This window comes from Podarcis bocagei (assembly GCF_964188305.1).
Source record: "Podarcis bocagei genome assembly, chromosome: 17".
Classification (NCBI taxonomy): Eukaryota; Metazoa; Chordata; class Lepidosauria; order Squamata; family Lacertidae; genus Podarcis; species Podarcis bocagei.
In genome coordinates, this window is record NC_138143.1 from 20,921,208 (window position 1) to 20,937,491 (window position 16,284).

The 16,284-nt window shown below is 43.7% G+C and overlaps 1 protein-coding gene across 1 annotated transcript in view; it reads right to left on the reverse strand.

Annotated features, from left to right (window-relative positions):
- Positions 1-15,962, reverse strand: part of SPATA6L (spermatogenesis associated 6 like) — a 26,856-nt gene extending 10,894 nt beyond the window's left edge. The window contains 9 exon segments of the mRNA XM_081177133.1: positions 29-191; positions 197-276; positions 279-357; positions 5,818-5,895; positions 10,190-10,314; positions 11,613-11,654; positions 12,472-12,520; positions 13,516-13,653; positions 15,858-15,962. Of these exon segments, the coding sequence (XP_081033259.1) occupies positions 29-191; positions 197-276; positions 279-357; positions 5,818-5,895; positions 10,190-10,314; positions 11,613-11,654; positions 12,472-12,520; positions 13,516-13,653; positions 15,858-15,896 (793 nt within the window). The 5' untranslated portion in view covers positions 15,897-15,962.
- Positions 15,963-16,284: the final 322 nt, after the last annotated feature.

Consider the following 16,284-nt stretch of genomic DNA (forward strand, 5'->3'; position numbering starts at 1 on the left):
CTCCTATAATTTCCCTTTTGTCATCTACCGGGAGGAACAGTGATGAATGCCCAGTTTACCTGGCCAGGCAATTTTTTAAAAGTTACATTCTCAGGACTTACATGTCGAACTACAAAAGGCGGCCTGGGGTCTGATTCTGACTGGAACTTAACAGACCTCAAGCTCAGAGAAGGCGTCTGCTGCCGGCTTTCCTGCAAAACTCCTGGAGACGTCTTGTTGGAGACGGAGAACGCGATGGAAATGATCTTGAGAATCGCCTACAGCCCTTATTCTTGTTGTCTTACATCGTGCCGGTGAAATGCTCCTCCGCCGGGGCGATGCTGAAGCAGCCCTTCTCAACCTGCTCTTATTTCTGCCCTGCAAAATACATTAATATCTACACCCGCTGCCTGGAGATCTGGCTACAGAAAGGAATAGGTATGGCAGAGGAAAAATCCACAGAGCAAGAAGTTGTGCCCCCTAGCTATCTCACTGGACAGCTGAAAAATGAGATCATCAACAGAAATTGTTCAAAATAAAAAAATTCCTTCTGTAGCACCTTAAAGACCAACTAAGTTAGTTCTTGGTATAAGCTTTCGTGTGCATGCACACTTCTTCAGATACACTGAAACAGAAGTTGCCAGATCCTTCTATATATAGAGAAGGTGGGAGGGGTATTACTCAGAAGGGTGGTGGGAATCGGAGATTGGCAGATAGCTGAGATGAGCCTGATGAGCCTGTTGACGACTCTTAACGACTGTAATAGGTCTTACAGGAAAAGGCAATGGGCACCCGCATGGCCCCACAGTATGCCAACATCTTCATGGCAGATTTAGAACAACGTTTCCTAAACTCCTACCCACTCAAACCTCTCTTGTACCTGCGATACATTGACGATATTTTTATCATCTGGACACATGGTCAACAGACCCTGGACACCTTTCACCAGAAATTCAATGATTTTCACCCCACAATCAACCTTACAATGAATAATTCTATGCAAGAAATACATTTTTTGGACACTACTATAAAAATACAGGATGGACGCATAGACACCACCTTATACCGTAAACCAACTGACCGACAAACATATCTACATGCCTCTAGCTACCATCCCAAACATACCAAACAGTCCATTGTATATAGCCAGGCACTACGTTACAGCCGCATCTGTTCCAATTCTACAGACAGAGACTCTCACCTAAGAGATCTACAGCAAACCTTTTCAGAACTAAAATACCCAGCAGATGAAGTTAGACAACAGATCAACAGAGCCAGACTGATACCCAGAGAGAACTTGCTGCAAGACAGACCCAAAAAAGAAAATAACAGAACACCACTAGTCATCACATACAGCTCCCAAGTTAAAACAGTTCAACGCATCATCAGAGATCTACAACCTCTCCTGGACAATGACAGTTCTCTTTCTCAAGCTCTGGGAGGAAGACCTTTCATTGCCTACAGACAGCCACCCAATCTTAAACAACTCCTAACCCACAATAATACTACAACCAGACTTAACATGGACACTGGCACCAGAGCCTGCAATAAACCCAGATGCCAACTTTGCTGCCACATACACCCGGACAACACCATTACTGGCCCCAACAACATCACACATACCATCTCGGGACTATTTAATTGCTCATCGTCTAACATTGTGTATGCCATCAAATGCCAACAGTGTCCTTCAGCTCTCTATATTGGACAAACAGGCCAAACCTTACGCCAAAGAATAAACGGACATAAATCTGACATCAAGAATCACAAAACAGAGAAACCAGTAGGAGAACACTTCAATCTCCCAGGACATTCTATACAAGATCTCAAAGTAGCTGTTTTACTACAAAGGAATTTCAGAAATAGACTGGAAAGAGAAGCTGCTGAATTGCAACTCATTACCAAACTTAAAACAATGGAGAGACCTGGTCTGAACAGAGACATTGGATTCTTATCTCATTATACATGACTAAACCATTTCTCACCTTCCCACCCCTTGCCTTTTCCTGTAAGACCTATTACAGTCGTTAAGAGTCGTCAACAGGCTCATCAGGCTCATCTCAGCTATCTGCCAATCTCCGATTCCCACCACCCTTCTGAGTAATACCCCTCCCCACCTTCTCTATATATAGAAGGATCTGGCAACTTCTGTTTCAGTGTATCTGAAGAAGTGTGCATGCACACGAAAGCTTATACCAAGAACTAACTTAGTTGGTCTTTAAGGTGCTACAGGAAGGAATTTTTTTATTTTGACTATGGCAGACCAACACGGCTACCCATCTGTAACTGGAACCATGGAAGGCACCACATTGAGCCGCATGAAATGGAAGTCCATCAACCTCACCAAGAAACTTGCACAGGTACAGACTGATATCTTCTTTCTTACTAAATGCAAGAACCTGGACATTATACCCAAGGGTCTTAGAATTAAGAACCCTCTACAATCCACGTATCCCACTGAATATGCAAGAAAACTATGCAACACTTTCTCTAAGAAGCTGCTCAAACATCTGATCAGCGTTCTCTACTCTAAACAGAAGCTAATAAAGGAGGAACTCCTTGTATTAGACAACTCTATCAGGAACCACCAAGCTTGGCAAGAGTTCCAAAAGGAAAAACAAAACATTTACCACTCTCATCTGGAGCTACTGAAAAAACAGAAAAACAAGAAACTCTCTAACCTTTCCAACCTACAGGCTACTAATCAAAACAAGATCAACAATATTGTCAATCTCTCACAGCAAGCACTCAGCCCAGCCGCGGAATCAGTCCTTTCACGTGGACTGTCATTCTGCCCTGCCAAATCCCCACACATGATCCAGTTCTACGGGGACTTGGAAGCATTTTTCCGCCGTTTACGCCTGAAGGAGTATTTTCAACACACACAACAACAAGACAAATCAGAACAAACAACAACTTCACAACACAACACCTCTCAACCCACTGGAGAACAACAACCACCCTCCCAACAGAACACTGACCACCAACTACCACTGAAAAAGTGTTACACAAAAAGGGACTCCACATGGACCCCTCCTGATGGACGCAATACCACACTGGACTTGTACATTGACTGCTTCCGCCACAGAATCCAAACAGATGTAACCAGAAAACACCATCGCTTACAACAAAATCTAAACCATGCTGAAAGGAGAGCCATTGATAATCTCAGAAACAACCCAAACATTATAATTAAAGAAGCAGACAAAGGGGGAGCTGTCGTCATCATGAACAAAACTGACTACATTCAGGAGGCTCACAGACAACTTTCCAATACCGCCTTTTACACAAAATTGGACTCAGACCCCACACAAGAATACAAGAAAGAACTGAACAAGATTGTTAAGGAGCTACCCCCACACATCCAAGAACAGATCCTCACCAACACACCAACAGAACCTCGACCAGGAACTTTCTATCTTCTACCTAAAATACACAAACCAGGAAATCCAGGATGCCCCATCATTTCAGGTATTGGCACTATTACAGTGGGTGTCTCCGGTTATATGGACTCTGTTCTGAAACCATATGCCATCAGTGCTCCCAGCTATGTACGTGACACCACAGATTTTCTGAGGAAAATACAATCTTTAAATAACCTTCCCAACAATACTATACTAGCTACTATGGACGTGGAATCCCTGTATACCAACATCCCACACAACGATGGTTTACAAGCTATAAGGAACACCATTTCAGATAAAACCACAGCGGACCTTGCCACCAAACTCTGCCAATTTGTCCTTACCCACAACAACTTCAAATTCGGTGATGACCTGTTCCTTCAGATCAGCGGCACAGCAATGGGCACCCGCATGGCCCCACAGTATGCCAACATCTTCATGGCAGATTTAGAACAACGTTTCCTAAACTCCTACCCACTCAAACCTCTCTTGTACCTGCGATACATTGACGATATTTTTATCATCTGGACACATGGTCAACAGACCCTGGACACCTTTCACCAGAAATTCAATGATTTTCACCCCACAATCAACCTTACAATGAATAATTCTATGCAAGAAATACATTTTTTGGACACTACTATAAAAATACAGGATGGACGCATAGACACCACCTTATACCGTAAACCAACTGACCGACAAACATATCTACATGCCTCTAGCTACCATCCCAAACATACCAAACAGTCCATTGTATATAGCCAGGCACTACGTTACAGCCGCATCTGTTCCAATTCTACAGACAGAGACTCTCACCTAAGAGATCTACAGCAAACCTTTTCAGAACTAAAATACCCAGCAGATGAAGTTAGACAACAGATCAACAGAGCCAGACTGATACCCAGAGAGAACTTGCTGCAAGACAGACCCAAAAAAGAAAATAACAGAACACCACTAGTCATCACATACAGCTCCCAAGTTAAAACAGTTCAACGCATCATCAGAGATCTACAACCTCTCCTGGACAATGACAGTTCTCTTTCTCAAGCTCTGGGAGGAAGACCTTTCATTGCCTACAGACAGCCACCCAATCTTAAACAACTCCTAACCCACAATAATACTACAACCAGACTTAACACGGACACTGGCACCAGAGCCTGCAATAAACCCAGATGCCAACTTTGCTGCCACATACACCCGGACAACACCATTACTGGCCCCAACAACATCACACATACCATCTCGGGACTATTTAATTGCTCATCGTCTAACATTGTGTATGCCATCAAATGCCAACAGTGTCCTTCAGCTCTCTATATTGGACAAACAGGCCAAACCTTACGCCAAAGAATAAACGGACATAAATCTGACATCAAGAATCACAAAACAGAGAAACCAGTAGGAGAACACTTCAATCTCCCAGGACATTCTATACAAGATCTCAAAGTAGCTGTTTTACTACAAAGGAATTTCAGAAATAGACTGGAAAGAGAAGCTGCTGAATTGCAACTCATTACCAAACTTAAAACAATGGAGAGACCTGGTCTGAACAGAGACATTGGATTCTTATCTCATTATACATGACTAAACCATTTCTCACCTTCCCACCCCTTGCCTTTTCCTGTAAGACCTATTACAGTCGTTAAGAGTCGTCAACAGGCTCATCAGGCTCATCTCAGCTATCTGCCAATCTCCGATTCCCACCACCCTTCTGAGTAATACCCCTCCCCACCTTCTCTATATATAGAAGGATCTGGCAACTTCTGTTTCAGTGTATCTGAAGAAGTGTGCATGCACACGAAAGCTTATACCAAGAACTAACTTAGTTGGTCTTTAAGGTGCTACAGGAAGGAATTTTTTTTATTTTGACTATGGCAGACCAACACGGCTACCCATCTGTAACTAGAAATTGTTCAGTCAGTTTAACTTTGTTTTGCCCTAATCTGGAAAGACAGACTCATACATGCAGTGGTATGTTTTTTTCTAAAAAAAAGTTTAGGGGTACTCTCATTTTCCTACTCATATTGAAATATTGCCCCTCAATGAGGCCAAACTAAGATTCACAAAATGTTTAGGGGTATGCGTACCCCTGCATAACCCCAGTAAGAAAGCACTGCATACACCTTGAACTGCGCTTTCTTTGTCTCCTCTTGAACTGAGACCCAGGCACCCACCAGAGGATGACAACGCCTAGCCCCGAATCATCTTTGAACCACTTTTAGGGATGATAAAAAGTTTAAATGGTTATAGCCTTCTGCTACTTAGGGCTAATTCCAGGTAGCTAATAATCTGAGCAGAAGTTGAAAAGAACTATCTAGATACAGAATTGCTATGACCGCTATGTCATACTAGATGCAATGAGATATTAAGAGAGATTGGGTGCGACTGAAGATGTTGCCGTTCATCTCTGCGTTAATTAGCTAAAATTACTTACACGATACCATCTTCTGGACAGAAGTGGAAGTTCTGTAATAGTTGTCCTTGTGGAAAACTCTAATTTTGGTGCAATGCCCTTAAAGATTTGAAAAAAAGAATGAGAAATTTGTGTAAAAGAAATGCAGTTAGATATTATTATTATTTTAAAACAGATTTTGCTATTTTAATCTTTTGCAAGGCAATCCTAAGCACGGTTACTTGGAAATAAGTCCTGCCCCACTTGATTTAATGGGATGTGTTCTCTTGCAAGTGCAGCCTAAACTCATTCCTATGGGTGAAAGTTCCCTTAGGTTTGGTGGAGCTTGGTTCTTAATAATAATAATTTATTATTTATACCCTGCCCATCTGGCAGGGTTTAACCAGCCACTCTGGGCAGCTCTCAACATCGTCATCATAGTGATAAAAGTGGTAAAACATCAAACATTAAAAACTTCCCTAAACAGGAATGCCTTCAGATGTCTTCTAAAAGTCAGATAGTTGTTTATTTCCTTAACATTCATGGCAGGGCGTTCCACAGGGCGAGTGCCGCTACCAAGAAGGCCCTCTGCCTGGTTCCCTGTAACTTTGCTTCTCGCAGTGAGGGAACCGTTAGAAGGCCCTTGGAGCTGCACCTCGGTGTCCGGGCTGAACGATGTGTGTGGAGACACTCCTTCAGGTATATAGGAATAGGTCTGGCCTGTTAGGCAGGCTTACATGTGAGAGGTTTTTTTAAGCCTTCATAAAAAGTATGAAATGGGCCACCTGGGAGTACTTCCCACCAAGTTCATTGACACTTACTCCTGAGTAAACCACGCATAGGAATAGGCGGCCAATGTGCTATAAGTAAAACTGAAAACAGTAAGCAGCAAATTCCCCGTGTAAGTATGTCAACAATTTCCCAACCAAGATAAAAAAGAAAAAGAAAAACAGAATTAAAGGACCATTTGAGTACTTAACAGAAATTAGGATGGCTGCATGTGTTCAATATGGAACAAACAGAAATGCCTACCAAAGGTCTCTGCTATATCCACATCTTTGCCAGGCTATAAAGGTAAAGTTAAAGGGACCCCTGACCATTAGGTCCAGTCATGGCTGACTCTGGGGTTGCGGTGCTCATCTCGCTTTATTGGCTGAGGGAGCCGGCGTACAGCTTCCGGGTCATGTGGCCAGCATGACCAAGCCGCTTCTGGCGAACCAGAGCAACACACGGAAATGCCGTTTACCTTCCCGCTGGAGTGGTACCTACTTATCTACTTGCACTCTGAGGTGCTTTCGAACTGCTAGGTTGGCAGGAGCAGGGACCGAGCAACGGCAGCTCACCCCATGGCGGGGATTCGAACCACCGACCTTCTTATCAGGAAGCGCTAGGCTCTGTGGTTTAACCCACAGCGCCACCTGTGTCCCTTTGCCAGGCTATAGCAAAGATAAATTATCAAATACTTGGGCATTTTCAATGCATTTATTCATGAAAGTGACAAATATTGTATGTAACTATTAGAAGAGAAAGCTTAGGCGAGCAAAACCAGCTAAGATATTGCCTCACAATCCTACAGAAGCATCCCAACATTTGGAGCAGATGTCTTTTACTTGGAAAAGGGTGCAAATTCCTGTAAATAATTAAGCACCTTTCAGCATAGTAATGGTTTAAAACTCACCTATTAAAGTCCAGATCCTATCAAATGCTGTTTGGGAAAAGACATGATTGTTCCTTCACAAAAAAAATCACAACTGTGGTATTGTGAAACAGCTGCCATCGCCAGAAGTGGCCGAGGCTTGTAGGGCAATATGTCGGCGTGGTAACATTTTGACCATCGTTCACGACACAGTGGCTACATAGCACAGTTCAAAAGAAATAAATTTGGCTAATATGTGGCAGAAACATTTTATAACAGGATTGCCACTGCCGTACCTATGGTGATGCAACCCACTCTGCTTTGCTGCGTTGCTGTACCTGTACATGAACAAGCATCCTTACATTAACAAATAGGACAAGTCAGCCAGTTCTAACCACAGCTAAAATCCCCGGGAGTAAAAAGAAGCGACAACGGATGCAGAATTCGGCAGCCTGGCTGTTGTCAGGTGCTGGAGATATTTATTTACTTCCCAAAGTTTTGTATTGCTTTTTAATCAAAGCACTCCAGTAGCGTCAAAGAATTCAGCACACATGACTCCATTTTGTGTGTGCTATTGAACTTCCTGCCTATTTTACTTCATGGCATTTCTACAGTGGGGGGGGGGGAGTATTTGATCCCCTGCTAAATTTGCCCATTTGCCCTCCGACATCTGGCTGGTTGATAGGGGATCAAATACTTATTTCACTCATTATAATGCACATCAATCTCTGACTTTTGTCTTCTAGGATTCTGGGGATTTTCTTGTTGTTATTCTGTCTCTCACAGTTACAATAAACCTACCATTAAAATTATGGACTGGTCATTTCTTCGTCAGAGGGCAAACGGGAAAATTAGGAGGGGATCAAATACTTTCCCCCCTCACTGTAAGATGCTAACAACCTGGTTAAAAACTCACCATTAAATATCAAAATCAACAACATTTCACGATTAAAACATACACAACAAACCTCTATAGAAAGACTCATGAACAGCACTGGTGGATGAGTTAAAAACTCACAACATTGTAGCTATTCATAATCCAAAGGCTGCTGAACCAAATGTATCTTACGTGCGAGAAGAGAAGGGCCCCGGCGGGTCTGGCATGGGAGCATGTTCCACACTGAGGCACCACCATAGAGAAGGCTGGATCCAGGTTTTGGGGAGAAACATGCTCCTAGTGCACCCTGTTTCCTAAAAGCACTTACCTGCCCCTTCCTCCCAGCTGTTGCTGCTGTACTTATTTGTCCCTCTGAGCTGATCTGCACCACCACCTCCCCAAAGGAGATGAGCAGGCATGCAGAGTGTACAGCTCCTCTTCTCACCGCTCGCTCACTTTGAGAAAGCAGATGAACCAGCAATAATCGCATGGAGAAAAAGAGCCAGGAGAGGCTCCAGGGAGTGGCAGTGGGGCCCTGCTGACAGATGTCCACCCTGACACCCACCATCCAGCAACCGCTCTCCTGAAGCTGACTGTAAGGTATGAGACAGTTAATATGGATTCCAGGCCCAATTCTAAGTGTTAGCCATTACCTTAAAGCCCAAAGTAGCCTGGATCCCATGGACCTTATGATTCTACCCCTGATGCAATGCTGGGGGGGGAACCCTCCTCTGAAGCTGCTATTTGCATTTGGGTGGGAGGAATCCCCCACTTGGCACCAATTAGATCTTTCCTTGCAATAAAAGACACTTGTTTATTGAACAGACACCCATGAAACTTATGTTCACAGAAGAGCCATCTCCTCAGACGTTAGAGAAGTCTGATACAGTGGTACCTTGGTTCTCAAACTTAATCCATTCCGGATGTCCGTTCTGTAACCAAAACGTTCCAAAACCAAGGCGTGCTTTCCCATAGAAAGTAATGCAAAACGGATTAATCCGTTCCAGACTTTTAAAAACAACTCCTAAGACAGCAATTTAACATGAATTTTACTATCTAACGATAGTATAGATCCATAAAATGAAAGCAAAAATTAATATACTGTACTATAAAATAAATAAGACAGAATTGTAGATGATAGAAATTAAAATTATTATTTTTTGTTACCTGCACTGATGATAGTCATTGTTTGGATGGGGGGCTTTTATCCATTTCCGCAGTCACACAATCAATCAATCAGTAGCTAAACTGGGTTCCACACAATCACAAAGACAAATTAACCGAAAAAGCCTCAAAAACAATAACGCAAAATAAATAACAAAAGCACCAAATGTAATCTGTTCCAGAAGTCCGTTTGACTTCCGAAATGCTCGAAAACCAAGGCGCAGCTTCTGATTGGTTCAGGTGCCCCGGAAACAATAGCTGGCAACCGCATTGGACATTTGGCTTCCAAAAAACGTTCAAAAATCGGAACACTTACTTCTGGGTTTTCGGTGTTTGAGAACCAAGGCATTTGAGTTCCAAGGTATTTGAGAATCAAGGTACCACTGTACAACAAACAAGGAACCAGATTTAACTTTGCTAGCCATGCACTGCCATATCGTGTGAGGACTAGGCCAGCAAGGGATTCGTAATTTTCTAATGGAGACACACCATGCTACTTAATTATTTTCTCTTCTGCCTATTTTGACTGTGAGGGGCTGTGTTCTGTTTTGTTCTGATGGTGCCGCAGCTGTTTTCCTAATGGTTCCCATAGCTTAATGGTTCCAGTGTTAAATAAACCAAGGTAAATAAAGAAGATAAATGTTTACTGCATGTTAGGAATCACTGTGACATAAACAAGAACCGGCTATTGAGCAGATGTTTCTGTTTTTTGGGATACACATTCCATAACCACTTACTGGGAAAGAAGGGCGTGTCTTCATTAGTAACTCTCTGTCCACACCGGGATACGCAGGAGTCAGTTTAGGCTCTGGAAACAGAAAACCTCGAGTATTCGCTTCATAAAATGCAAGCTCGCCTTTCCCTGAAATGTGAAACAAAAGGAGAAAGAGTGCTAGGATAATGCAAGCAAACACTGTAACCTGTCCCCCACAAAGGATCACAAGCCCTCTTCACAGTGCAAGTCAAAAAAGGCCATTTTCATTGCTCACGGTTCTCCAAGAAACATTCTGTTGCAAAGTGTACAACACATCTGCAGAAATTCCGTGAGCCGGATTAGGAGAAAGCGGTGGAGGTGTAAGAGGAAATTCAGCCACTAGAATTTGTGTTGTGCTGTGGGAACTAACTCCTATAGCCAGTGTGGTGTAGTGGTTAAGAGCGGTAGTCTCGTAATCTGGGGAACCGGGTTCGCATCTCCGCTCCTCCACATGCAGCTGCTGGGTGACCTTGGGCCAGTCACACTTCTTTGAAGTCTCTCAGCCCCACTCACCTCACAGAGTGTTTGTTGTGGGGGAGGAAGGGAAAGGAGAATGTTAGCCTCTTTGAGACTCCTGAAGGGGAGTGAAGGGCAGGATATCAATTCCAAACTCTTCTTCTTCTATAGGGGTTTTTCCCCCATTATTATTATTAATTTTTTTCTTAGATTTTCATAACTTGGAACTAGCTCCTGTAGTTAAGGAGTTTTGGTGAGTTCCGGCTGAAAAAGAGCCCTGACAACAAAGATCTTGAAATTTTCACCCTCATCTTCATAGATGAAAACTACAACAGCTATGAACTGCATAGGTTACTGAGTTTTTCCTACTGTTGGATCAGTTAATCGTTGTGAATTTTTAAACGCTCTCACAAGGTGTAGTTGATCATACTAGCAGTTAAATGAAAAGATATATATGGAGCAGTGGGGAATGGGAAGAATTAGGTTTAAAATATTTTTGAGTTTGGCCAAATTCCGTTAAAAAATAAATAAATTGCATGCAGTGACATGAGTACAGTTTTAAGAATTAAAAAGGTCTTTCCTCATCACCTGAAAGCCCTTCTGAGAGCAAACTGATCACACAAACAGCTAAACAAGGTGACACCACAAGCTTTCTAAGCCATTTAGGACTGAATCTTATAGAAGGCTTATTCTGCCACCATGTGTTCAGTTCTCCTGTACAACAAAATGCCACCAGCCAGCTAATTTCCATGAATGTTGCACAGATGGACATATTTTTCCAGAATTAAAATGGCATATATATTTTGTCACCTCCTCCTAAGTAATAACAGCAGATACAGAAACACTACGGGGGAAAAGAAATCAGCATGTCTAACCCCAACATCATCCAAGATTCATTCTTTCATTGCAGAGTTTATGGAAGTTGTGAAGAATAGGTTTCTCCTGTTTACCTGAAGGTACCACTTCGACTAATCGGAACTTTGTTACATTTCCTAAAAGAAGAGGAACAAACGATGTTATTCATGAGAGAGACATGTAATATTTAAACTATGCATTAAGCCTGCAACTTGTGCATGTTCAACTTTATGGGGAAAATAAAAATGTAAAATATAAAAGGGGATGGAAAGGAGGCAGGCTTCGGGGGGGTAGACTCTGGCAATTCTACCCCCATTGAACTCAATGGGTTTTGAATATACAGGCAACCCCCCATTTACCTGGGACATTGTGGAAATCATATAGATTTGAAACACCACAAAAAAAGGCATACAGTCTACCCTCCCCCAAAACTCATAACACTATATTCCCCGGTTGTTATGGTGAAAAGAAGAAGCCCCCCCTGAATGGTCAAAAACTATACATCACCCACAAGCTTTTCTGGGAAATAAATATGAAGCATGACACACTGGTTGGACCAGACACAATGTGAAACCATTGTTTCCTGCTAGGAGAACAAGCCACACCAAGGTTTGCATGCACCTCCTTCTCCACTCTTCTCCTTCGTGTCTGGGATCAAAAGCTTCCATTTCCAGTTTTAGAGCAACCACAGTTCTCCAACCATGGCTACCCAAGTTTAGATGCCACAGGGAACTATGCTTAGTTTAAAGGAGACGCTTTCACTTCTATCCTCTGCTACATGAAAGAGGAAGTTGGGAGGGGGTTGCCGGTGCAAGGCTGAGGACTGTGTAGCCCATTCACATAGAAGGAAACCATAGTTTTCCATTGCATCTGAACCAAGCCATTGGAAATATCATCATGGACCTGCAGTAATTACAGTACCTTCAGCAACAGATAACAGAAAGGAAAACTTACTTTCTAGAAGTTCTACAACAGCAACAGGATCTGTAGCTTTTTCAAATACCTACAGAACGGAAGCGAAGGCAAAGACAAGGATAAAGTTATTAAAGCTATTAACCAATTAAATCATTTCCCATGTGATTAAAACCACAAAGTTGTGCTCAGCATAAACCCACTGAAATTAATGAATATGACAACGTCCTTTAATTTCAATCGGTCTTCTTTGAGTAAAACCTAGTTGAATACCACACACAGTTTTAACAGATTGCTCAATCAGCTGATTAAATTTAAAGAAATGTACATATTACTGCACTTCCAAAGATTTATATGCTTTTGTCCTGCGAAAGTTCTATATATCCCACAATACAGTATATTAAAGAACAATCATTGGAAGGAAATGCCCTTTTTCTATTTTGTTTCTACTGCATTAAGCCGAAGAACAGTAGTCTCAAGAATTAAAAAGTGTGCTTATGACTTTCAGATTCCTTGATAAAACAAACAAACCTGCAGTCACTCATCAACTACATTCCAAGAAAAGAGCACCAAAATACTCCAATATATGGGCAAGATGCGTATAGATTTTGTGAACTAAATTGATAGTGCCACTGATCAAGATCAAGCCCTGCTAGAAGAGTATGGATGTTATCTTCAATCCCACTGAACAGGGCTGGTTTGAGGGGAGGGGGGGTCATGTGTCAGGTGTTGCCCTGTGCTGCCTTGAACCCCTACCAGAAGGCTTATTATGGGATGAAATGAGTAGCACTGGGCAGCAGCATGTTAATTCCCTCAGGATGCCTCTGAGCCTTGCATCTCACAGTTAACAATACTTGCCTCCTAACAAGCATGGCATTTTTGACTATGGCAAATGCAAAATGGAGATAAAACATACACAATCCCCTCACCCATTTACGTTTGTTGTGTCCAAGACTATGCAGAGCTGTTGGCCTTCAGCCAGACTCTCGATCTGATACAGATGAGTGCTTAGGTTCAAAAAAAAAGGGGGGGGAGAGAATAAATACATCTTAGGCAAGGATTTTGCAAGACGCAATCCTAGGTTACCTTTTCAAACCACATTTTCTCGTGGAACAAGAGAGGGAAGATGGGTCGAAGGCTCTCAGTTTCCTTGCACTGGCCCAGGATGCAAACATGCAGATAAACATCATTCTTGTCCGTCAAGTACACACCAGGACAAGAGACCTGTGATGGGAGAGAAGATCAGAACAGTTGAAAGGAGACAGAAGCAGAAGGTGCATCGTGATTGTTTGCTACCAACTGCAAAATGATGAACAGACATAGCATGACAAATAGCAGCCGCCTCGGGCATCTAATTTTGAGGGTTGTAAAGGGAAGCAAATGGCTAGTTACTCCATGCATGATCATTTTTACTGCCATTGGGTAAGCAGAAGAGTTGCTCATGGGATTCTCTAACTCAGTTGCCAAAATATATAACTTAATGGGGCAGGCAGTGTTTGCTGTTCCACCTCAGCCAGCAAAATGTGTTGAGCCAGCTCCGAGCACCAACATCATAGACCCAGAATTCACTCAAACATTTACTTGGTCTAAAAGGTAAAGGGACCCCTGATCATTAGGTCTAGTCATGGCCAATTCTGGGGTTGCAGCGCTCATCTCGCTTCATTGGCTGAGGGAGCTAGCGTACAGCTTCTGGGTAATGTGGCCAGCATGACTAAGCCACTTCTGGTGAACCAGAGCAGCGCACGGAAACGCCGTTTACTTTCCCGACGGAGCGGGACCTGTTTATCTACTTGCACTTCGATGTGCTTTTGAACTGCTAGGTTGGCAGGAGCAGGGACAGAGCAACGGGAGCTCACCCTGTCGTGGGGATTCGAACCGCCGACCTTCTGATCAGCAAGTCCTAGGCTCAGTGATTTAACCCACAGCTCCATACGTCATGCTAGCACACAAAACTTTGCCAGGAACCCTTCTCACCATTAATATGAATGGTGATGCCATGATGAGGGAGCTCAAACAGTGAACACAATCTCCAGTGATCTTTTCTCCATCAGTGAATCTTGGATAAGTAAGAACAATAACATATTCTGGCTTGGAAAGTAAGTTTACATTCTATGCTGCTGGCTTCTCTTTAAACTATAACCTGAGATCCAGCCCTACTCTAAACCACAGTGCAGAGAACCCCACAATTGTAACCAAAGACTGATTGTGAATTAGAGACGTGAAGGCCTGGGTGGGATGGAATGTGGAAAAATGAGGGAGCTCCCCGTTTTTCTGTTGATTCCTCCCCGCTCCGGGCCTTCTCCTCTATATTTCAAATGTTCTTGGATGATGAAACTTTACACAGTTCAAACAGCACACATATAGATGAGAAAACCTCTGGGCATGTGTAGAGCACAGGCAATCACCCCCTCCCCAACTGGACTGGGGAACGGCAAATCCTAACGGCATCGCGATCGAGGTTGAACTCTGGCTTCTCTCCCTTGGAAATAAGTTAGCGTTTTTTGCAGAAAGAAACAGGGCTTTGGCTTCCCGCCTTCATTTCCACTGCAACTTTCCCTCTCCCAACTAGGGGCAAAAAGGAAAAAAGAAAAAGGGAAGAGCAGATGATGATAGATAGATAGATAGATAGATAGATAGATAGATAGGCAGACAGACAGACAAACACATATACATAGATGCACACACACAGGCACACAAACACACACATACATACATACATAAGTGCTTTTTTCCTGGGGTTACTCAAAAGTATGCAGTGCTGGCACCTTTTTTTTCAAATGTTAAAAGTGTGGCACTGATTGTAACTACTTCAGGGTGAGTATGGCACCTTTTTTTAAAAAAGCACTGTGTATGTGTAAAGGTAAAGGGACCCCTGACCATTAGGTCCAGTCGTAGCCGATTCTGGGGTTGCGGCGCTTATCTCGCTTTATTGGCCGAGGGAGCCGGCATACAGCTTCCGGGTCATGGGGCCAGCAGGACTAAACCACTTCTGGCGCAACGGGACACCGTGACGGAAACCAGAGCGCACGGAAACGCTGTTTACCTTCCCGCCGGAGCGGTACCTATTTATCTACTTGCACTTTGACGTGCGTTCGAACTGCTATGTTGGCAACTGTGTATGTGTACACACACACAATGTATATACATGCATACATACATGTGCACACACATATTATATAGAGGGGGGCTATATTTCTGGGGTCCTCCCCTCTCCTGCCTGCCTTGGCGTGTGGATCTGCAGCTCCACCTCCAGTGGCATCCTCACCACAAACACACATACACACACACACACACACACACATATACATTCATGTAGACAAGGTATATACGTGTATGCACACAAACACGTGTTGATAGGATCTCGCAGCTACATTTCTGAGGTTCTCCGCATCTGGCCCTGCACAGCCCCCCTCTCCTGCCGGCCTCACCGCATGGATCTGCAGCTCCACCACCACCTTGAGCGGCATCCTCCGGGGCGCGAGAGGGGCTCTTCCTTCCGCCAGGGCAGCCACACCGTCGCCGTGCGGGGAGGGGGGGGGGAAAGCGTCGTGTTGCCATGGCGACGCCAACGTTCCAGCGTCCCTCGCTCGCCGCGGGGAGAGAAGGGGAGGGGAGGAGGCGCCTCTCTCTCTCTGACGGCGGGGGCTGGGTTTACTCGCGAGCAAAAATGTCCTAGCCGGGAAACTGGTGCAATGGAACAACCGGTCCCGCCGGCAGATGGCCCTTTCTGCCTTCTCCCCGAGCCCTGCAAGCTAGAAAGCTTTTGCCCTAGCACATGATGATGATGATGATGATGTTAATGGGCTGCTGAATAGCTCCTTCGGTAGAGCATGAGAGGCTTCATCATCTCAGGGT